The sequence below is a fragment of the Lutjanus erythropterus genome, chromosome 2 (genome assembly GCF_056507025.1).
Source record: "Lutjanus erythropterus isolate fLutEry1 chromosome 2, fLutEry1.hap2, whole genome shotgun sequence".
NCBI lineage: Eukaryota > Metazoa > Chordata > Actinopteri > Lutjaniformes > Lutjanidae > Lutjanus > Lutjanus erythropterus.
In genome coordinates this window covers 30770261-30795508 of record NC_139318.1, presented here as the reverse complement: position 1 = coordinate 30795508, position 25248 = coordinate 30770261, and the positions used below count along the sequence as shown (strand labels likewise).

The 25248-nt window shown below is 38.6% G+C and overlaps 1 protein-coding gene across 1 annotated transcript in view; it reads left to right on the top strand.

Annotated features, from left to right (window-relative positions):
- The window catches only part of poc1a (POC1 centriolar protein A), a 60784-nt gene extending 39784 nt beyond the window's left edge, over positions 1–21000 (top strand). Inside the window, exons 10-11 of the mRNA XM_084736945.1 lie at positions 2831–3094; positions 20591–21000. Coding sequence (XP_084593071.1) covers positions 2831–3094; positions 20591–20701 — 375 coding nt within the window. The 3' untranslated portion in view covers positions 20702–21000. The remainder of the gene's footprint in view (positions 1–2830; positions 3095–20590) is intronic.
- The last annotated feature ends 4248 nt before the right edge of the window (positions 21001–25248 follow it).

Genomic DNA, 25248 nt, shown 5'->3' with positions numbered 1-25248 from the left:
TGTGAATAGATTTCCTGTTGTGTGGCGATGAGTAAAACAGTTGTTGTCTTCCTCACTGGGATGGAGAAGAGATGTTGTCTTGGGACAGATACACACACACACTCACACACACACCATTGCCACAACCAGACAGAGGTCTGCAGTGACAGACAGGAATATGAAGAAACCTATAGATGTGTGCGCACGGTTTTTAGTCACATAGACGACATAGTGACAGAGACATGTGGTTCCTGACCTCCATGTGTTTATGTCTCATCGAATTAATCACAACACAGGCAGACTGACTGGCAAGTTGTGTGAGTGCATCTGTGTGTACTGTATGTGGGTGTGGGTGTGTGTGAGAGAAAGAGAGAGTCAACAGTTTCCTGCTTTGGACTCTGCAGCCCTTCTGAAGTCTATGTAACGGGCTCCTTTACTGGAACAAAGTTCATTTAAACAAAGTCATCATTGATTTGTTTTCAATTTCAAGTTGCATTTTAGGTTTGTTACTGTGCTGTTGCACTCCACCGTGGCAAAATTAAAGAAAAGTGAAGATTTGTTGTAGTGCTGAAAGTCACATAACCAATTCACTGATTCAAAGAAAATGATAAAAAAAAAAAATGAATTTATCGACTCTAAGAACCAGGCACAGCTTCTAAAAATGTGTTTCCCCCCTACATGTTTTATTCAGTTTCATATGTTTCTGATTTAATGATGAAATTTCAAGCGCATAATAATTTGATGAGATGTATTTCTTTGGCTTTGCAGATATTTCTAATTAATTTATAATGGTTTGTCATGTTCCCAAATACTTTGATCAGTGAGTGATTTCATGTTTAAATGAAAATTATACATCTGGATTTATTGGTAATTGTTTATTGTTTAGGTCAGTACCTTCTAAAACCAAATTCTTGTCTTGCTAGGGAACACTTTGAGCAAACTGATTCAACCCTGACCATGTGTGCTCAATAAAACACCACAAGTCAAATTTCCAACAAAGTAAATTTTATTTATATAACCCAATATATGGTTTGGCAATTTGTTGAAATTTTCCAACCAGCCACATTCGCCCAACAACCAGCAATTGCCAATATCCCCCAGCTCATATTTTATAAAATAAAATAAATCTTTTGTAGTTTTTGAATATAATAAAAGTTTCAAATCAAAACTTGGCTTCAGTCAGTGAGTAGTTTCATGCAGGTTTAATCAAGGCGAGGAGATATCCTAACTTTTTGACATGTCAAACAAGTATCCTGTTTGTATGCAAGATTAATTGATTGTTGTTTATACGTCAAGTCAAATTTTGTTTAATTGCCTCAGTGGGCTTTACTCTCTGTTCTTTAGACCCTTGGGTAAGGAAAAAAACTCACTAAAAAAAAAACCTTTAACAGGGAAAAAACTGTCAAAACCTCAGGAAGCGCCACAGAGGATGGACAGACAAGCAACAGATGTTATGTGTACAGAAAAGACCAACAAAGTCACATTAAATAGAGATTTTGAAATGTCTGCTAAAGTAAGAACTCAACCCTCCCCTCCTCAGCTTTTTTAGTCTAATAAATGATTAACAAACTGAGCTCATAATGTCAATAAAGGAAATGTGTATACAATTATTTCACTATTGTTTACTGTTGTATTGTAAAGTTTCTCTTTTTCAACAAACTAAGATTAGTTTAATTGCCTTGTTAACTCATCGTAAAACACACTTCATTGTTCATTGACAGAGGCAAAATCTTCCCGCTGTTCCAAAAATCACTAGCTCTGGTTTGGTTGAAATAAACCCTTAATTCACAGAGTTAGATGTGAAAATATTCTGGCTCTGCTTGCTGTTTTTTGCCGCTGCCTCTCTCTGCCGTTGCTGTTCCCCTTGTGCTACAGGGTTAGCTTGCTGTCACTGAGCAGTGGCTCTCACTTGTTCTTTGGAGGCAGACCATTAAATTAGCAAAATAAAATGACAAAGATCGCCCAAACCAGCCCAATATCACAAATCTCAAAATGTCTCAAGGGGCTTTACAATCTGCACAACATATGGCATTCCCTTTCCTTTAACACTTTGATTCATATAAAGAAAAACTCCCCAAAAAAAACTTTAACTGAGAAGAAACCTTGGCAAGAGATGACATAGAAGGGATCTCTCTTCCAAGATGGACAGACATGCAACAGATGTTGTGTGTATGTAAACTAAGGACAATATCACAGAGAAATTGTGCACTTACATGGAGATTTAAAAGAGATTCAAATACAGTAGTGTGGAGCGTGGAGAGTTGGTGGTGACTGCAAGATGAATATCATTCTACTCAGAAAAACATTTGAGTCACGAATGTTTGTGGTATCGACCACACACTCAGCTCATAAAAAGAGCATCTGAGCAAAATATGTTGCTCATAGCAGTGATGAAAAAAGGTTTGGCGATGATATATATGTTTTACGGGCTGAGTAAGTCTCTGGAGATCTATTATTATACAGGGGACTAATACCATTACTGATACGATGACCCTTCAAAAAGTCAGTTTGTGATTCATCAGTGATCTGATTCAGCACTTTGTTCTGTCTTTTTGAAAAAGACGACCGGAGCAATAATTTTATTTTCAGTATTTAACAGCTATGTGAAGCCAATTTTGAGAGATCTTTAATTGGTTTAAACAACCCTGTGTCATTGTTTCAGCCATTTCATTTTCAGCGGTGCACTCAGTGAGCATGAAGCACCTAATTTCAGTATCTCTGTTATGTGCACTACATTATCCAGTATTTTAATGACACCTCTCTGCAACTGTGAGGTTCTCACCTCTCCAGTGTATTGTATGTGAAGCACCATCTAACTTTCTATCAACTCTTCACTCGTCTCTGTTTTAAGGTCTCCGAACCATCAGAGCATTTTAACGGACAGGACTCCCACGCCGCTGCCCACGCTCAGAGCGGCGGTCGCAGCAGCAGCCACAGCAGAGCGACTCAGTCCCACACCTACAGGAACCCGAGCACCACCACCACCTCCTCCACCCACCAGACACACACCCAGCATTCACCCCAAGTTCCACCACAGGTCTCGGATGCAGGAGTCCCTCCTGGTCTAGCCAGCACCCTGGAACACATAATAGGTCAACTGGATATTCTCACTCAGGTAAGCAGAATATGTGTTAATCTTTCATGACAAACGGCATGCATTGTACTTTGGCTGTGCCACCCACGCACACTGTTCAGAACGAAAGCTTCCTTTACTTTTCCACCTGCAGGCCAGAGATGATTTGAGCAACTCAGACACAGAAGTATTAAAAAAGAACAACCTCTTCCGAGCTGTTTGGTACTGCATTAAACTGGCACACTGACTCTACACAGCTGTATGTCAGTGGTAGATTTTGTTCCTCACATTCATGCATTTCAGTTTTTCATTGGCAACCATGAAAACACTGATACTGTCCACAGTGAGTTACCTTGGATGACTGCTTCACAAAAGCTATGTTGCTATTAAGTTTTTTTTAAATCTAACTTTAAGTTTGGATGCACTGCAAATGAAATTACAGTCTGAGGGGGAAATAAACTAAATTAGAATAAGAAAAAACACTTTATCGGCATGTATCTTCATACACATCATACGTAATTAAAGACAGTCCTTAAGATTTCAGTCCTGTTTGACTTGGCAATACCTAGTTACTGGTAGTAACAGCAAGTGCGTTTTTGTGATGGTGGTCAGGAACAAGCTAAACAAACTATTGGAGTTTTAATATGCAGACAACTGGCCTTTCTGACAGCTCACTGTTGCCGCTCCTGACTGCTCTATTATTCCATGAATTACACCAGAAATGACCATTGTCAGGAATGTTGCTACAGACACCCAGTTTGTAATACTGGAAATATATAAAATAGAGCTGCAACAATTAATCGATTAGTAATCGATTATTGAATTAATCATCAACTATTTTGACAAATGATTCATTGGTTCGTGTATTTTTTCTGGAGAAAAAGTCAAAAATGTCTGATTCTGACTTCCTAAATGTGAATATTTTTTCTTAACTCCCTTATGATGATAAACTGAATGTCTGTAGGCAAGCTGTGGGCAAAACAAGACGAAAATGCATCAACTTTTTTTTTTGACATTTTCTGATATTTTATAGAACAAAGAACTAATCTATTAATCAAGAAAATAATCGACAGATTAATCGACTGTAAAAATAATCACTGTGTTACCTCATTTGGCAACAATAGAGACTTAACAGACATTTATTTGAATGAAAGTTTTTGAGATTATTACTTAAAAAAAAAAAAAAAAATCTGCACTAATATGGGTAATTTGAGTTTCTAACATGTACCAACCACATGCATGCATACAGAAATTTCTTTCTTTTTTTTTTTTTTTAAGTATTTCCCAAGTGCTGTTAAACAGAGCAAGGAATTTTTAACAGAACTTTTCCAAACATCCTAGTTTTATTTTGGATGTTTACATTATTTTACTTTGTACACAGAAACAAAACTATTTCACAAAAACCAAAAACTACCAGGGTCAAAATTATTCGCCCCCCTGATGCTAATAGTCAGTTGTGTGTCCTTTTTGCTGGATAACATCCTGCAGTCGCTTGCTGTAGTTTACATCAAGTCTCAGACACGTCTCCTGAGGAATCCCAGCCCATTCTTCTTTGGCCAGTCGCTCAAGCTCCTCCAGATTTGATGGTCTTCTGGCATGGACCTTGGTCTTCAGTTCACCCCACAGATTTTCAATGGGATTCAAGTCACGGCTTTGTGCAGGCCAGTCAGTAACGTTCACTTTGGTCTTCTGGAGGTAGTTCTTCACCAGGAGCGACATATGTTTTGGGTCGTTGTCGTGTTGGAAGACAAAGCGACGACCCAGACCCAGTTTTGCTGCTGACTTCTTTCTTCATGATTCCTTCTACCTTGATGAGATTCCCAGTTCCAGACGAAATGAAGCATCCCCACAGCATAATACTCCCACCACTGTGTTTCACTGTGGGGACGGTGTTCTTTGGGGTATACACCTCTCCCTTCTTTCTCCAAACATAAGCAACTTTTCTAAGACCAAAGAGCTCTAGTTTCGTCTCATCTGACCAAAGGACGCGCTTCCAGTACGCGTAATCTTTCTCCAGGTTGTCCTTAGCAGACTTCAGTCTGGCTTGAAGTGGACTTCCCTGCAGAAGTGGACTTTTTCTTGGTCTGCAACCTTGCAGTCCATTCCTGTGCAGGGCTCTAATGACTGTCTTCTTTGAGACTACATTTCCCGACTTGGCTAAGTCACTCACTAGTGTCTTTGAAATCTTATGCTTCGTACCTCTGCCAGGCTTGTTCTGTACTGTGTGGCTCTTTTTGAATTTCTTGATGATACTTCTCACTCCAACTTTAAATTTCATAGGGGGGCTAATAATAATAACTGCTAAAACACTAAATTGCACATTTGCACATTCATTTATTACACTTATTTGGGGAACAAGAATAAGAGTGACAGAGGGATATTGCCATGTTATTGTACAATAATTTTTCTTCATACAAAAGTCTTTTTTCTGAGAAATGAAAGGGCAGAAAGAGACAAAGGTCCCTCTAAGCAACAGTTAAATAAGAATATAAGAATTCAGTCAATGATGACAGAAATTAGAAGCTTTGCATCAAAATCTCTGCATATTTAAATTGGAGTAAAGTCTCTGTGTCATTGTCAAGAGCACAATAATGCCTCTAACAAGCTGGAATTAACAGATGTGCTGCTTTAAATTTAAATTGAAGGGATGAAGGAATTGAAGGGGTTTACACTTTTGGAACTGGATCACAGAATATAAGGCGAGGATACCATGGACTAACAAATCACAGTTTAAAACTACTCAGTCTAACCACTGAGTGGACTGCAGAGGCACCATTGTGGTTCAGTAATGATCTTGGGTCACTTAAGCTTTTTTGGACTGGAAAACAAATACAGACTCAGCGGGTATTTGAGGAAAGAATGGCTGTGACAGTATTCTCCCCTTGACTAAATTATTCTTTTGGGGCCAAAACTATTTCAAATGTAAATAATGTCAAAATTGCCGTTATTGAAGGAAAGAAGAAAAACAGTTAAAAAAATTGATTGATTCCAACCTTTTATACAGTAGTGTGTATATATAGAGTATATATTCACACACACACGCACACACACACACACACACACACACACACACACACACACACACACACACACGCACACACACACCATGCTGTCTATGTTCGGTCAGGCTCTGCTCTTGTGAGTGCTCCTGGGGCTGGTGAAGGCCAGACACAGTGTGACGCCAGACCAAACCAGAGCCTGTAGGACTAAAAATAGGTCCTTGAACAAAAACAGACACGAACAGCAACTACTTAAGACCAATTTATGTATTTTTTAATGTTGTGCATGTTTCTTGATGGCAGTGGCAATAGCAATTATATTTATGTAGCACATTTCACTCACTCAGTGTGCTTTATATTGAGAAACAAAACATAAAGTGATTCAATGTTCATTATTTTTCCCTTGCCCACGTAGGTGGGGAAGTGAGCCAGAAATCTACTTGCCTGAAGTCAAGTTTTACTTGCCCCTGCACAAATTGGTTTTTTTTATTAGTGATTATCAAATAACAACAAAGACTTATGTTGAATGTCATGTTTAATCTAGGGCTGCAACATCTATAAAATGTCAGAGGATAGTGACAAATGTCCATCCCAGTGTCTCAAAGTCCAAGCTGATGTCTTTAAATATCTTTGTCGGTCCCCAACTCGAAGATATTCAGTTTAATATGATAATGAACAGGAAACCGTCATATCCAAGAGACTGAAAACAGCATTTTCTGATGTTTTTGCTTGAAAATGACTTAATACTTAGTCAGTTATCAAAATGGTTTAATTCTTAAACCCGCAAATGAGTTATTAGATTTACTGTTGAGCCGTGTAAAGTGTAGACATGAACATCAGAAAATGGGTAAAATAAGCAACATAAATCTAAGAATATTAGATTAAATTACAGAAAATGAATCAATGAAGCATACACACAGCAGTGAAATCCTATTTAGCTTCATAGATGTGATGAATGATGGATACTGAGAGACATGTGGAAGAACTGTTGTAGAAGTCAACAGAACATTTGAGGTTTCCCACTATCTGTACAAAACTGAAGGAAAGTTCAGTCACATCTTCTATGATTTAAGCACATTTCTCAAACAAGTTTTGAGCCACATGGTTCATTATAGAATCAGACCGAATATTAACTTTGTCTGACCTTTTTGAACCACGTAGTTTTACAGGGAGGAAGCAAGGACTGATCACCTGCTCCTGCTGTTTTGGATTGGATGACTTTCTGACATGTCAGAAATTTTGGTCTGTCATTGTCAGGCTTTTGCACATTTAAAGCAGAGCCACAGTTTGTGCGTTTTTTGTTTGTTTGTTTTTTGTTTTGTGTCATTGGCACAGATGATCAAGGCGGCACGTTTCTGCCTTGTTAGCATTATTGGTAGCAAACAAGCTTCAACTTCGTTCTCAGGGGCAAATGGACCATTTTATCTTCTATTTTTACACGTATCATGTGAGCACATTAATTGTGACTTTTGACTTTATATCACATACAATTTACTCAATTTACTTTGAATTAAGCAACAACATTTCTAAAATTATGCAGTGTGTTCAGCTTTTATCCAATATAGAATTAAATGACTGCAGCTGTTGACTTTGCCTTACTTGTATTAATCAGTGTTGCAAATATTAAGTGCAGTGGATAGGAATATATCTTTTTGTTGCTGTTAAGATTTTTATTGAACTGACCCAGGTCTCTGACACTGCCTGAGGCTGCAGCCAGTGGCATCTCTGCATCTGACCACACCTCACTGTAAGGTGTTTCTGATGTCAGCCTGCTGTTTTTTTTTCCCATCAGTGTTGAGCTGCTGTAAATGAACACTCTCTGCAGATGATTAACAGCTATAATTCCTCCTCCTCCATAGAAGGCTTTTATTGTGAATCGTGCAGCTGTGGATGTCAGATATTGGAAAGAATCACCCATTAGTTTTAAGCTCAGTGCATTCCTGATATAATCACATTAAACTTTTATTTCTTGTGCGGATCCAAAGGCGTCTACAGGCTAGGGGATTGTTTAATTTAATTTGTTTATTTACATATTTTACTATTATCCCCTAATTGCTGCACAATTTCTCCTAAGTATTTTGTTTGAGCTGTTGAAAGAATCAAATAATGAATCACCAGATGAGTGATTTTTCCCCAAAAAAACAGACTTTGTTCTAAGACAGTGAAGGATATGGACTAGGATACATCCATAAAAGAGGGAGGTTTTGCTTAGAATTTGTTTATGGTGAGGACTGAATTAAGGAAAATGGTTGAGGGTAGAAAAGACAGAAAGAGGTGAAGAAGAAGAGGTAGAGAAGGAGAAAGAAGAGGACAGGAGCACAGAGAGATGGGAGGAGTTGAATGAGGAGAATACAAAGCTCAGGGAGGTTTGGTCTGTGTGTGCATGTGCATGCGCAGGGTTTTAGCCGCAGGTTGTGAATGTGCCCTGAGGAGAATACATCATTCATATATGAGCTCTGGCAGCACTTTGCCTCACTCACTGATAGTAAAGTGTAAATGCTTAATGGCCATGCAGAGACGCAGCAACACTTCTTATGTGTGTGTGTGTGTGTGTGTGTGTGTGTGTGTGTGTGTGTGTGTGTGTGTGTGTGTGTGTGTGTGTGTGTGTGTGTTTCTCTGTCAAACATTTCTCTTCGGCATTTCTTTCCTTTTTTCTTTCTTGCTTCTCCTTTCAAGCTGCAGTCCAGCAGCATGTGGGAGCGTTTAATATTGGCCCAGGGCAGCCAGGCAGCTAGCTAACCCCTCCCAGGGGGGCGGTGCCAACCTTTTCCTTTCAAGCCCACTGTACCCCAAACCCTGATACCAGATGGGTCGTCTGCGTCTAGTTTTATCCTTCAGCTCCTTTATTGTTTGGTTTCAATTCTTCAGTGGTGGAAACCTGGATGTTGTCTTTTCTAAATTAGGTCAGTATACTGAGATGACTTACATATTATAGAAATGCACATTTCTGACCATCTATCTGACCATATTAAAGCTGTCATTAAAAAAAACATTGTTCTTCCCATGTGGCTTTGCAGTAACTTCTGTAGTGTCAGTCCAACAAGGGACATTGTTGTTTCCTGTATACAGCTTTTAATTTGTGTGTTTTTTAGACTTGTGTAAGCAACTAATTTAAGAACCTAATAAAGCTAAAAATATATATATATTTTTAAATATATATATAAAACATAATAAGGAAGATAAATTAAAAAGCAGAGACAGAAATCACAAATGAGAAATGCTGAGAGAGTCTTTATATTTAAATATACTCTGTGGAGGGGAAATCTCTAGTTGTTTAGTAGCACTATGGAGCAGTTGTTTGTTTGTCCCATGTGTGACATAATTCACAGACCTGCCAGTGGCTTCACATCAATCCAGTGATCTCTGGGTGGTGGTTGTGAGGGAAGAAGACAATGCTTATATTTAAAAAATGTCTTTTGAAATGTTTTATGAGGAATTAAATATATTTAATATGTTTGTTATGCTTAAAGGTCTAAATTTACAGGGATCAATACCAACCGTAATTTTTTTATTACTTGACACAGTTTTTTAAAAATTGCAGCTAGCAAAACCACGCCATATTTGAATGACAAATTACAGACGTATCAAGAGGATAAAAGCCCAGTATACTGTATCTGTTACTATCAAATAAACCACTCATGAATAACTAAGTAACAAATACCATCATGTTGATACCTCCTGTGTAGTTTACTCCTTTGTGTGTGTTTTCAGTCTTTTTCTGACATGCCCCACTGCAGAGGCCAAAAAAGTATTTTTTATTTATTTAATTTTTCAGACCGTAACACTGAAGCAACTAATAAAAAATTATCCAGGTTGAATTTCTGTCAAATAAAGGTCACTGCAATAGCATCAGCAAACTCTATTTTGTTCATTTTCCCTACATAAATCATACTCTTTCAGTTTAGTTTCACTATTATTTTTCCACTCATTTACACTCCACTTGCAGTGGCTCTGTGGCCCACCAGTGGGACCAGTCCCACAGTTTGAGAACCACTGGCGTAGTCGTTGTGTGCTAGAGCGAGAGAGCGATGGTAAATGTGAGCTGAGCAGAGGTAAAGGTGAGCAGTGAAGTTGTCACCGTGGCAGTAAATGTACAGTGTAGCTTTCAGCTTATCAGTGTATAAAAGTAAACTTAAAAAAAAAGTAAAACTCCTCTCTGTGTGTTGTTTTTCCAACTGCTGGAAAAATGATGGGGGATATTCTGTTGTTGTACTGAAGGTGTTCCCTCACCATCTCCTGCCTACATTGAGGGAGTATTATTAGCAATGAAAAACAAAGTAGAGTCAAGTCAAGCAGTACCATGCAATAAAAACACAGCATTAGATAAACACAATGAGTTTTGGTAGTGTAGCATTAAATGCAAGTGAAGGGCACCTTTAGTTTCCTACCCCCAGTAGGTGTTGGGTTGTGAAACTGAAGAATCTCAGATTGGTGTGAGAATCCACACAGGGAATTATACAAGTGAACCTGTGCAGAAGCCTTCATAAAAATCAATAAAAATGCTGCAAATAGCTCTTGGTACAGGCTTTGACTCTCTTTTTCACCCATACAGATGTTCACAATGGTGGACCAGTAACCTGCTGCCTGCCTGCTGTTTTATACTTGGCTTGTTGATGAGAGTTTAAAAAAAAGTGTTTTGTTCAGTACACGGTGTAGTTCAGACAACCGCTGGATGCATTATGTTGTAATTTTATTTAAACCACCGGAACTTAAAAATAGTTCTGTAGGAGGATTTGTGAGTGAGACACAAAAATGGCTCCACTGTGCAGACGCCTCTCTAAGTGTTGAGACAGGTTCGACCCATTTTTGTTAAATACATAATGAGGTGTGAGTAGTAATCTAACACTCTTCTTCTAATTTCTGTTCAAATTTGGCTAATATGGTGATTTAAATCACAGATCTCTATCCTCTGGAGATCAGGCAGACAGAGTGACATTATTTATTACTAGAACTGTATTCCTGCTCCTTTGTACGTCTTTTCTCCAGCATTATTTTTCACTATTACAGCTCTTTGTAACCCTAATAGTTGAGGAGACCGAGAGAGAAGACGATGAATTATTCAAGATCAGACTGGAGCTTCCAAAGCCACAGTTTGCTGTGTTAGCTGCTTTTCACTTGTCTGCCTCCCCCTCTTCCCCAGTCCTCAACCCCTCCATACCCCTTTCTGTTTCCTCTCCTTCTGTCTTATAATTCATCGCTCTTGCATGTTCTCTCACACTAAGCCTGCAGAACCCACACTTATCCACTTCTTTCAACTCTGCCTCTTAATTATGTCGAATCTTGAATGAAGAAATGCTCGCTGACTCAATTTCATTTACAGATTCAAGTGCAGTAGCACCCTCTCTTCCTCAATAGACCATTAGACGCTAGATTACATGAGAGGATCTGGTGAGTTTCTCTTGGTTATGTCTTATGAGGAAAAAAACATAACAGACAGCATTTTATTAATGCTTTCTCCTGTTAAACAACATTATTTCTGCTCTGTAATTCCCCCAAACTACCAGAGCAGCTGGCTACAATTCAGCTTTTTTTTCTCTGCTTAACCTACAGTACAGGAGTCATATTAAGTTTAGAAAATGTTTGAATTTAACCATTATGTTTTCAAGGTTAGGAATAGATTTTAATTTTTCAATATACTCCTTGGAAAATGATTGATTTTCAACATAACAACAAGAAGTGACTGGCTTCACTGTTGCCAAGGGACATGGCACACTGGATTCAGAGGTGGAGAAACAAAGAAATATGATTGACTGACACATCACTGGAGCGCTGAAAAAACTTTAGGGCAATTTAACTTTGATTTGTAGCGCCTCATGCCCGACATGCAGCAACAAGTTTTGGATGTCAGTTTCTAGCTTCATGTCTCCGGCTTCTGTTGAAAATCACTTGTAGCCTGATGGTGTGTCGCTGGTAGTCTGAACATACCATTATATGTGAGACAACAAACAGCGCGGAGTTACACGTGAGATAAACAGAAACAGGACAAAATGAGTGCAGATACTAAACGACACCAGTGTTGCAGTTGAACCGCTGCTCCTTTATGTCGAAAAGGAGCCAGCTGAGGTTAAGGAGCTGGAAAGTGTTGCAGAGGAGAGGGACACCATGCCCTTGTGTGCAAACTACAGTAATAGCTTCTTGATTAAGACCTGTAATACAACAAACTTATTTTATCACCTCAGTCACTTTCACCCTTCGGAGTGCACAGTATATCAGTTGTCACAAGCTATATGATCGCTAATTATTGACATCTACCAATATGACATTTTTTCAGCTATATCACCCAGGCCCTCTGCTCTGGAAATTTGCAAACATTAAATAATCATGATCAAAACATGCAAGCAAAATTAATATGAACAGCTGGTAAAATAAACAAGTGATAATATACAGAACATTGATTTATATGATGTAAAGGCATTGAGAGTCTGGAAATTCTTGAAAGTGCTTGAAAAGTGCTTGCATTTTACTCCTGTAAGCTGTAGGTGTGTCACAATAGATGTGCATAGATATGGACATTTCCACTGAAATGATATTCCTGTTAGAGCGGCTTTAAGTGGAGTTTCAGGGAACATCAGGAGAAAGTGAAACAAACATGTTCCTGTACTTTCCCTACAAATGTTCCTCAGAAAAGATTAAAACCAATCTGTGATTAAAGTGTATGTTGTGGACTTTTACAAACCACTAAACTGTTTGCTAACCAAGCGCTCTTTGGAAGAATTGCAAAGGTTTTCACCACAGTGTTTGACATTCTAGGAAACTGGAAGGAGTCTTTGATCTGTATGTTTATAGTAGTGCTCTGGGAGAGTGAAACCATTTCTCTTAAAATTGCACCCAGGAACGTTAATTTACTTTCTCTCTGAGAAAAAATTCCCCGAGATAAGTTACCATGATTCAAAGAAATACGGGAACGTAAAATAGATAGAGCCAAAAGTGACATCTTCAGATTCTGTTCAACCACCAGTCCCAAACCCAAAAAGTCATAATTTCCATCATAAATGATGAAGAAAAGCAGCAAATCCTCACATTTAATAAGGTGGAACCAGCAAATGTTTGATATTTCCGGTTGAAAAAAGACTTAAGCTGAAATTGTCGCAGCTGTAATCGATCATGAAGATAATCATAAATAGCAAAATATATTTTAGAAACAGTGTTGTTGCATACTGTAGTTAGTCCAACAAGTTTTTTTTAGGTCTAAAATTTCCCATTCAGCACTTATTTTGGCAACAATTCTTTACAGAATAGATTTAAGGGGTCTTATTGTTTGTCTTGTGTGTTAATGTGAAGAAAAAAAAAAAAAGAAAATCCTTATCAGATGTTCTTTTAATGCCTATATATCAATATCAGTAATGGCTATAAAACAGTATAGATAGGTAAATAGCGCTATAGGGCCCTTGCTGTTCATATAAAGCACGAGATTCAATTAAATTCATCACAAGATAAATTAAAAACTTATGACCGGCATCCCTTCAGTCTGTCCTCTAAGCTTAAAGCTGTCGGGCTAATATTGGCGTGGAAACACTCGGCTGAGGCTTTTAGTGGCGTATTGATCACATTATTGTTTACGGTCATTACACCCACTTATGCCTCATCTACCTCTGTGAATACGGCTGAGCACAAGGTTGTAAGTTGCACTTGTGCACTGCTTTTGTTATGATAAATGCGGCCCAGTAAAGTGAATGGATGAACGTGTCCACCTCATCAATACACTTTTAACTGATGCCTTTTTTGTGTGTGTTTGTCTTTCTGCCAAAACAATGGATGTTGATCTAGTTATCAATATTAACATTGTTGGTTCTCTGCACCTGCAGTTTCTTAATATTCGTTCACTGACTTTATTCCTGTAACAGTCATTTTAATATCATATTAGTTATCTTGATTTAGAGAGAAGAACTGACTTTGCCACCTATCAGCAGCACCAGCTTGTCTTTCTTTGACTTTCAGACTATTGTAGCGCGGGTCATACCAAAGCTATGAGACTTTGTAACAGAGGCCAGTAATGCTCAGGGCGATGGAGAGTATAATGTGTTCTGGAGAGAAAAGAAAAACAGCTCGCTCTATTTTTAGGAGCATAAAGATTTGGTTTCTACTCCAGATGAAAACTATATGCCCGTATAATGTTGCCACTGCCTGGGGACACGTGCAGAATCACACACACAAACACTAATAGCTAGCCAGGCTGAGGACTGGGTAGCCATATCAGGTTGGTAAGATAAACAGGGTAGTATTGATCTAGAAAACGGAGACAGGCAGGGAGAGGGAGAGAAAGAGGAAACACAAGCCTTTTCTCTCCCATGATGCATGAAATAGCCGGAGATGTTATCTAGTTTGATGACCCAAAAGAAAACACCACTCGCCCACACACTGTTGAACTCATCGGTGCGTGTGTTGGTGTATGAGATTATCTAAGGGATTTTAACAGTCTTTGTCAATTCCTCCATCATTACGTGTCTGATTATCCCTGCCTGGTTGTTTATGTGTGTGTGTGTGTGTGTGTGTGTGTGTGTGTGTGTGTGTGTGTGTGTGTGTGTGTGTGTGTGTGTGTGTTTGTGTGGCACTGCGGGGTCAACGCAGGACCTCGATAGCCAATTAACAAACACATCTGGGTGGCTGGGTGCCGCCTGCAGAACATGCAGCACATGGTTTCATGGTTCTTTCATGTTTAAACGGTTTGCAGTAATTTCTCTGATAGCCGGAGTTTACATGATTTGCTTGATTTATATTTATAGAGGGCTGAAGTGAAACCAGAACTTCCAGGTTCTGTTCATAAGTAAGAAAACTTCATTCAAAATTCTGTTCACATTTGTAACGAGAAGTCACTTAAAGAGCGCAGACCTCTGCCTGCCTGGTCTGTAGTCCACTCTTCTATAATATACACTCTGCAAGCTCAGCCTCTATATATGTCTGGATAGGTTTCCAAATCTATTAGAACCAGAAAAATACAGTGGAACTCCTCGTGAATTCAACTTTCTCCTTTTGACCGAATTAAGACTTAAGGGAGAAATATGTAATGTATTTACTAAATAGCTAACCAAAATAAAATGTCCATGATTTGTCATCAGACTGCTGGCCCCTCTGACAACAACGTTACAGACAACATGTCCTCTAAAACTTGTATTTAGCTCTGGTACAATGTGTAACATGTTAGCTTGAGTATGAGTCAGTCACTAATAATGTTTTTGAAGAGGTGCGGTGTTAATTGGATCTGACAGGCAGTAAGGTAGGCAGTTTTCAAGATAAAGAGCTTAGCTTTTCATTGACAGTTGACAGTTATAAACACTTGATCGGCCTGCAGTGAAGGACTGCTCATCACTTTTTTAGTGTCAAAATATAATGTCGTGCTTGTCTCTATAGGTTCAGTGTCCCTGCAGCCTGCAGGCAAACTGCCTGAGCTTTGAGTTGATGGAGCAGTGGGCAGGGGGGAAACAACTTGTTTCAACCATGGATTGTATTTTAGAACTAAAGAGATTCAACCTTTTTAATATACTGTTTATGGCTCCAAGTCATTGTTTGGGCAGCAGGACTCATTGTTGACTGCTAGGGTCTCACGTATTTATCCTTTAATTGTCTTGTAAACTCATCGTAAAACACACTTCATTCAAACGTGACAGAAACAACAAAAATGTCTTGGTCAGTCTTTCCACTGATCTAATAATCACCGGACCTGGTTTGGTCAGAATAAACCCTGAATTCACAGAGTTAGATGTGAAAATATTCTGACTTTACACACTGTTGTTCCCCACTGCCTCTCTGCTGTTCAGCTCAGTGGGTGTGTACTGTGATACTGTTTTTTAATGGGTTCTTCTTTGGTTCCTTGGTCCTTACAAGTTTTGTGAAACCTGGGCTAGTAGGTTTTCAGTAATCATGCTTACAAACCTACAGGCAAACAGCACCGAAAGCATAGCCTTCATGGTGGAGGTAAAAAAATCCAGCCTTGGAACATAGCGATGTGGCTCGCTTCTTCTATCTATGTCTGTGTTTTTTGAAAAGACTATCCATTGACCTATCTTTGTTTATTTAATATTTCTGTTTTTAGCTGCCTTTAATGAACACCATTTCCCATAAGCCCCAGACCTTAGTGAGTTAAACATCACAGCTCCACAAAACAGGCGAGCTACTGTAGTTAGTTTCAAGGGGCAGAGAAGACTGAATGGTGCAAAGGATTTCAGATAGCAGAGTTAACAACAAAAACATGACTTCAGAGGAGAGCTTTGGTGAATTTTATCATGGATGAAACAAAGTTACACTGATAGCAGTACTAGCAATGCAGCGCTTGTTTGCTTGTTGCTTGTGTTTTTCCTATTTTCACACAGTAGTCATTGTTTAACTTTGTAAAAATAACAAAAGATTCAGTTTCTAATAGCAGCTGCTGTATGGGATGCTGATTTGTCCTAAAACAGGGGTTTTCAAAGTGTGAGACTGTGAGCCTCCTCCCAAAGTTTAGAAAAAGCTCACTTCCTGCATAGCACCTACTTGATCCCATATACATCCAACTATTGAATTAAAATAGCCAAATTTTACTGACCGAATTTAAAACTGAATAAAAATTCAATACAGGGCTGGCTCGAGAAAAGAAAAATAGTATAATTCCCTAGAATATCTCCTTAACCAATTTAAAGAGCCTTTAAACTGTTAGGTGCCCCGCAGGGAAGGCCCGCTCCCGCTTTGAAACCCCCTGTCAAAGAATATAGAAAGTAAACTCCAGGAACACTCTTGATTTGCTCAGAAGAACATATGAGAGAGATGCTTAATAACAGATTATACTGAGGGACAGGAGCTAGGGCATCAGAGGCTCGTCCAGACGTGACGTCACGACTTTGGCTCTCTATTAAAAGACTGATGATGACGCATCTCTCAGTCATCACACACCATAAGAACAAAGATAATGAAGGGACTGTTTTTAGTGTTTTTTGTATTAACAAATTTGTCCCACTAATCAAATTGCACCTGGACTGTAAATGTTAGGAAAAGATAATCAAACTAAAGCAGTGACATGAGTATAGTATGAGTTTTTAATGAGAGTTTATGTCCTGTCCTCTTTCTTAAATCTATCTCTGGATTTCTTCCTTTAAACTTTTGTCCTCTTTTGTATTTATTGTCATTGTCTTTTGCTCACAGTCCTTTCAAACTGAATTCAAAGAGATTTGAGTTTGTAGTTCTGCCACCCAGTAGTCAGTGAGTTAACTATTCAGCCATATGCATGATGACGTATACTTGTGGGTTTTTATTTTCACCAAGCAAAAGATCTTAAGAGATTCTTCGGGACGGAGTTGATCTGTGGAGGAAGAATAATACTTGAAAAGAAATAATTAGTCACTTTTCTTTCATTTAATCCTTAAAGTCCTTAGAAATCCATTGACTAATTATCGGTTAAGATCTTCTTTTACATTGTTACAGTCATTGCCCTGATTGTATCATGTGACCATTATATAATCATGAAAAAGAGCTGTTCCTGGAATGTAAATTAAATAAGAGATATGGAGAAAGTATATAATCAAGATCTTATTATTTAGACCCTGCTTTTGAGGTGTGCTTCATGTAATAGTTTTGAGATTTTTAACTACTTTTTAGGTGAACTAAATATATTTTTTCATCTCTCACTCTATCCATGTCTCATCCACAGCTGGTTATGTTTTGATAAATGACTCATCTCTGTGCTGCTTTCTAGCAATTCCAAAATTGCACTCACTGGCACAAAGAGGGACATAAAATTACAGGTCAAGACATGTTGACATATCTTTCACTCGCCGGCCCAAAATCTAGAGAGCCTCATGTCTCTGTGGATGACATGTTTACTGTATGATTGTTCCTGTCTTGAGCCAAAATTTTGTTGCCAAGCACTACTATCCAAAAAAACTGCTTACTAGCTGGGATTGTGTTTGTCACCAGGCAACATTAGCCAAGTAAACAATTTTTTTCAGAGCTTCACAGGAAACAGAGGAAGATTCATTCAAATTCCTGTCATCTTTTTGCAAAACATTTTTTTAAAAAACTGTTTCCCTTGTTATTTCACTGTTTCTTTTGCAGCTTTCTTTGGTTTGAATTAGCACAACTTTCATTCATGTTTTACTTCTCAGATACCTTGCAGTTTTATGAAATGATTTGACGAAATGATAAAAGAGCAAAAATCCAAGGAGATACCAATCAACACTTAAGAGTCTTGTCCTTATCTGTTAGTGCAAGCCAAGGCAAGTTCGTCTGTTTAGCTCCTTTCAAACACAGAGGACATTTGAAGTGCTTTGCATTAATGAAAGTGAAAGAGAAAAAATAAATCAATTAATGTAGGATAAAATGAAATAAAAAAAAATTATAATTCAAACATATAAATCCTGTTAAATACTGACGGTTAATAGATTAAAAGCCAGGCAGAGGAAATAAAATTCAAGTAGAGAGAATAAATCAGTCAAAGGCACAGAAAAATAGGAGCTTTAACAGTTTTGTTGTTTCTTCAAGTTCTAACATGTGTTTGTCAAAACTGATCACACGATCAGCCTGACAGTAATCTGTGTGGACCAAACTGTGAATCATTTCTATATTACTTTCACACAAAATACGTTCAGTAACCACATTTCCTGCCACCTGCAAAGCTCTATATATTTGCACAACACCCATAACACGATGTTGTCAAAACTGTTAAAAACACTTTCAAAACAATGATGGGAAATTTCCTGCTTTTCTGCTGTAACTATATTGAGAAATAATCCTAGAATATTTCTATGAATAATATTTAAAAAAGGGTATTGGAGCAAATTGCTGCATTCTTGTTTCATATAGTTAATGACAGTCAAAAAAATATTCTTATTCTATGATGAAATACAGATGTTATGCAGAAATTGACTGAAATTCAAAGATCAAAGTTATTTATGTAATGCTGTCTGTTGTTAAGTGTTGTTTAGGTCAGTGTGTTATTAGTGATGATGAATGCTTTCTGAGTGAGAATTTTTGCCATTGTTTTGATCAAACAAGCTTATTTTGAGATGTGTATAAAATGTTGAAGTGGTTTGAGTAAATTTTAAGTGAGATTGTAATTCAGACTGTATGAAACGTTTTCAGCACTGACTGATGCCTCAAGTTCAGAAGTACATTTATCATCCCGAGGTTGTTAACAACTCTTGGTAATACAAACATAGTGATTTGCGCATTATTTCCTCCATTTGTCTTCTTTAAAACTCTCAAGTTATTTAACCAAAATACAGATACATTGATTAAAGAATTGAAGCTCAGCTCTCCTGGTTCCTGCCTCAAAATAGTAGTGTCCCCTAATTGTCCCAAATTCTGCTTTCAGTTGTCCCAGACTTTACAACCATTGTCCCAAAATGAAGGTATTTTTCTTTCATCCTATATGATAAATACAGTTGAACTTCTTTGTTTCAGGAGCTCACATCACTTTATTGATTCGCTCTGGTCCAGCATGGAAATTCTGGTATTTAAATAAACTCTAACTCCAGGTGTTTGGTCACACCGTTTGATAAATGAATGCATCACTGCAAACTGCAGTGCAAATGCTAACCAGTTTCTGACTGATATACAGCGATGGAAATTTACTTTGCACGCTTTAAAAATGATCTCATGGTGAACATTTTATTTGAATGCACTATGACAGTGTATAAGCACATGTGATGTAGCATAGTTTGTGCCAGTTTCACCTCACTTTAATGAATTCAACCAACTAACAATTAAAAAATTATGATATATTCCATGATGCACAAACTTATTACTTTGATTTTGTTTCTCCATTGTCCCAGAATTCTCCCAGACACCCAGTATTTGTGTTCCAGGTGCTATTTTTATTGTCTCCAGGACAACAGGATATCCTTAATTTCGAGCATTGCAGGGAGTGTCTTGTCCGAACATGAATCCTCTCCTCCTCCTTGTTTGAGATGACAGAAGGCTGATTTAGCCTTAATGCGGCTGCTTATTCTCAGATACAATAAAAGTTGGAAAAGTCAGCTCTATCCTCTGTAATCTCTTCATGCAGACGTTGGCACCCCTGGAAATTGCATCTGGAGGCCCCTCTGATAAACAGTCTCAGATGACACAATGCTCAAATGTACAGCACACAAACATACAACAGATGCTGTCACTGTTTGGAGGATGCTGAGAGGAAAAGTATGTGGCACTGTGATCTCACTACCCACACATGCCCATCCTGTTTCGGATAGCGACTTTCTTGTGTTCTCTGTGTGCGTAAGTGTGTTTATGCAACCGTGTGAGAGGGAGGACAAGAGAGAGTGCGTGCCAGACACAGAAACTCTGGTGTTTTCGGCTCAGGCAGCAGATCTCTCTACGATAATCAGCTGGATTGTCTTGCACGCACAACATCTGTCTCAAACACACACAAACTGCCTCTTTCACACACACACAAACACAACCATTATATAGTCATTACTGTCAGGCTGATGCTGTACAGCCCTCTCTAACATGCTCTTTCTCTCTTATCCATCTCCTTCCTCCTCCCCCCCTCCTCTTTTTCTTTCTCTTTCTTTCTTTCTTTGTCTTTTCGTCTCTCCTCTCCTCTTCTCTCCTCTGCTCTCTCTGCCTCCAGACGGTTTCGATCTTGGAGCAGCGGCTGACGCTGACAGAGGACAAGCTCAAAGAGTGTTTGGAGAACCAGATGGAGATCGGTCTGCATCTCCAGAGACGAGAGGAGGCCTAAAGATGGCAGCGTCAGAGAGAGGTTGAGCTGCGGTGTGTGAGGGAAATGGGGTCACATCGACACCATTAACAGAAACACATATACAGTGCTTTTTTTTGCACTTAAAATATGCAATCCTACACACAGTGACACACTCACACATTTAGCGAAGAGTAGATGCATACTGTTTCCCCAACTGGACTCTAAACACACACTGAGCCTCACCGCTGATGTACCATGTGTGGTTATTTTACAAAGAGATATCACAAGTGAAGGAGTTGAATATTAGAGAAGTTGTTCCTCTACAACACTGCTGAGAGCGCAGTCCCTTTTCTGCTGACGAAGGACCTGCTGGTAGTCACTGTGTGTGTGTGTGTGTGTGTGTGTGTAAGAGAGAGTGTGTGAGTGTGTAGACACATGCAGCAGACTTTTTCATACTTGCCGATGCACTGCACGTGTGGATGTTTTAACTCCACTTGTGCAGACATGCTCAAAATGGCATCTGTAAAATGCTCCTTTTTACTGAAATACACCCAGAATGTGCAGAGAGCACAGTGACGGTTTTAGCTGAACGTAGGCCAGTGCAGGAATTCAATCAGTTTTAAACTGGAGAAAGAAACTAAAAAAGTCATTAAAACAGGAACATTTGTTTTCAGCCTGAATTTGATTTTATTCCACGTTTGCTGTCCACAGATACTTCAGTTTTATTCACCTCCTGTCAGTAGAAGTACTGGTTGTTTAAAATGATTTATAAATCAACTAACCAAACAGAGCCGATAAAGTGCCTTAATTCTGACAGACATGAAGAAACTTTGTGGTTTTTACTGAATACATCTGCTGATATTCTATGTTGTTTTTCTTATTATCGACAAATCCTGTGAGAAGATGAAAAACCAACAATGAATTGATTCATAATATTAGGCATTTTCTGTTTGCATCGTCGCTGCCAACAGGAATGCTGAAGTGACGTAGCTGGCTGTTGGTCATAGGTCCCTTCTGTCGTCACTGTTAGGCCACCTGTCTGTATTATGTTCCATGTGTTAGGTTATGAGCTGTCTTTTACACAGAGTTTTAAAAATGGCATGTGTACACTTCATTTTCGATCAGTCACCGTTCACTTGCATTACTCAAGGTTCAAGGAAATACCAACTCTGAATGTTTGGCTAAAAAAGTCCCTCAAAACAGCATACGGACACAATCGAAAATGTTCATAGAGCTAAGAAAAAGTTCCTCCAGTCCATAAATGCCGATATAGTTTATTCTTTTGTGCTATATACCTCATCGTTGTCTAAATACTGTTAAAAACACATCAATGAGTCAGACTGTTGCACTGGAGTAAATACTATGGGTGCACAGATTTGAGATGCTGAACTCATTTCTGCACCAAGTCTGACCTCATTAAGAATTCAGTATCATTATAAAAATGTTGTGTTTCCACTATCGGTTACATTCATTCAGTCTTGGCGAGCTGCCAACTCAAGTTGTTTGTGCCACAGGGATCCTCGGCCTCATGTTACCTTACAAGCAAGTTCCACAAATTGATGTATTCAGATTTTAAATTGTAAAAAAAAGAGAGCACTGGTATTGTTGTCGCTGTATGGAAGCCAAAAACGGCCGTGCTCGCATGCCATTATCTTATGATCACAACTGAATTATTTCATTATCTCGAGAAAATAAGCTTTGGTATCTCAAAATAACAAGTTAGTCAACCTGTTATCCAAAAAAAACCAAAATGTTGTTTCCTCTTATTAGTTAAAATGTTTATCAGAGATCAGGGGTGCCCTGCCAGCATGCATACATGTGTCCTGATAACTGTAGCAACTGATTTAAACGGAAAATATCATATCGAGGAGTGACCGTCATTGATTGATGCATCAGACTGTACTTTAGTTCAGGTCTAACACAGACAGAAGTTGCATTGTGTCTTTCTGTCATAGATAAGATTCAGATCATTCTGCGGCATTTAAGGAGAGCCGGGACAAGTGTACATCAGTGAACATTTTCTCTTGATAAATTATCTTGTCATCTCAAGTAATGAGCCTTTTGTTTTCTCAAGAGAACAAGATAAATTAACCCATTAAAATGAGAAAATGAGCATTAAAACAGAATCGCAAGCATGGCTTACGTAGATCTGTACTCTTTAGCGACAACCGGGAGAAACTGCTTTGGTGCATCTGTACACACTCACTTGTAAAGCAAATGAGGATCGATTCTGAAAAGTCGTCAGCAAATTCACTACTTTCACCCCATGATTGCTAAAAACTGCACTACCTAAGTGTTTACAAGGCTTATTTTGCCTTTTCTTAAGTGAAATTCTATATTTGAGCCCTGTTTTAAAGGTTTGCACTCGGAATAAATGGTCTTATAGATGAGAGCCACACTCAGGTAAGGAACTATAGAAAGTACTGAGAGATGGACTGATACATTGTTGGTTTTTGTCTTCTCATTGGATTGTTGACAATGACAAAAATGTAAAATATCATCAGTCTCACGCTTCAGGTTAGAGTGATGGTGCTATATTAGAGTTCAGGTTGGATTTTCTTCTCTGAGTGCAGCTGATTGTTAATGAAAACGTCTTGTTCTGTCCCTTTATATCCTTTTGTCCGAAACTTTTTTACACTGTAAGTAACTTATTGTGTACTTTGTTAATAAATGTTTTCCATTCTTATCTCTGACTTGCAATTAGTTGATAAAAATGATTCCGGCTGCTGTTTCACAACACTGAGCTCTGTTTGTGTATCAAGTGAAAGAGAGTTTGTTTTCATAATCGTTGCCAAATCCATGATGTCACCGCGTACTTTTAAGAGACCATTTCCTGCTCCGATTGGTCCACAGAGGCCGAGCGGTTACCCGAGAAATGATGACTTCTCTGTCTTTATTGTCCTCGGCAGAGACGTTAAGATCATGAGCCGTGAGCTGTGTCATCGACTGCTCGAGGTGATACATTTTCAACCCTTTTCTGTGTCAGATCCTGCGTGATGATTTATCACAAAAGCATGGTGTGGGTGAAAGCTAAATACGCCTGCTCTGCTTGTGTCCAAAATCCTTATGTTTCACCCCCCTCCCGAGTAATTTACGTAACCTGAGCATTGATGCTGGATCAGTACTTTTTATTTTTAGAAGCTTCAATGAAAATGAGCCTGAGGCCACGCTTAGACGCACGCTGTGTTTTCTCGAGGAACAGAGTCATAAAAGAGCTATTCATTCATTTGACTGTTTTATTGAACAAACTGGTAATATGTTTACACACCAAAGTAAGTATCAGACTGAGTCTTATTGTGGAGGTCTCGCTGCCTGTCGGAGAACAGTGTGGCGTCATTAAAAGGGGAAAATATTAATGACTGTTTCTTTAAGACCCGGCTCTGCACCGATGGAAAAAGAAGAAAAACAAAACCGGAATTCTGGAGCTGTGCTGCCGGGCCCACTCTCTTCCTTCCTGTCTGGGGCCCGAGCACACACACACACACACACACACACACGGCACACACACAGAGGCACTCATGCCAGAGAAAACGGCTCCCTTTACTATGGGCCTCAACCAGACGGCCTGCCAGGAGCTCTAGTGGAGGAGAGGAGGGGCTGAAAGAGTGGGTTCAATAACTGCAAGTCTTGACTGTGTGTGTGTGTGTGTGTGTGTGTGTGTGTGTGTGTGTGTGTGTGTGTGTATACATGTGCTGTTGTACTTTTTTCTTTGTGGGGACCAAGTTTTAGTTTTAAACCTCAAGTGAGAACATTTCTTCAAAGTGAGGACACGTTGGACACATTTCCAAAGTTAGGTTTTGAGCATTAGGATTTGTTATAAAGGTTTAAAGGTTTAAAACCAGCCTGAAGTTGAGCTGAAACCAGTGGGTTTATTGATGCAAAATTAATCAGAAACTATTTTCAAAACCGATCAATTGTTTCAGTCATTTAGAAACACCGGCTGTTAGGGATGTAATGATACCATATTTATTGCAATGTTAAAATGCAAAGAAAATGACATAAATATATATCCCTTGTTTTTCCTTTTAACTTACGCTTCTGCTTCCCTTTTTAAACAAAATAACATGACCTACTACCTACCCATGGCCGACGCATGTGCAAAAAACGGCATGGATTTTCTTTGAGAATGAATGTTTAAATTGTATGTGTACAATTACGAAACAAAATCATTGTGAACTGAACATCTTCTGGTTTTGTGCTGTTGTTTGGACAAAATACCACATTTGAAGTTGAGCTCAATTTAAAAAGGATGCAATGTGCATTTTTCACTATTTTCTGGCATTTTATAGACCAAACTGTTATTTTAGGAAGTAACTGGCAGATTAATCATTAATGAAAAAAAAAACAAGTGCAGGTCAAGTAGGTTTGGAGGATATGAAAACTCACTCCAAAGAGAAAAGAACCACCATTGGCTGCAGCACTTATCAATATATATTCATCCAATCACTCAAGCCTAAGCCCTAAACTCAGTTTAGGGTGAACCAACTTTCAGGTCCTTACTCATTAAAATGCGGCCGGTTTGTTTGACGCAGCGGGTGATGCCAATGAACTGGCATTTGACAAAAAAAGAAGATAACATTCATAGT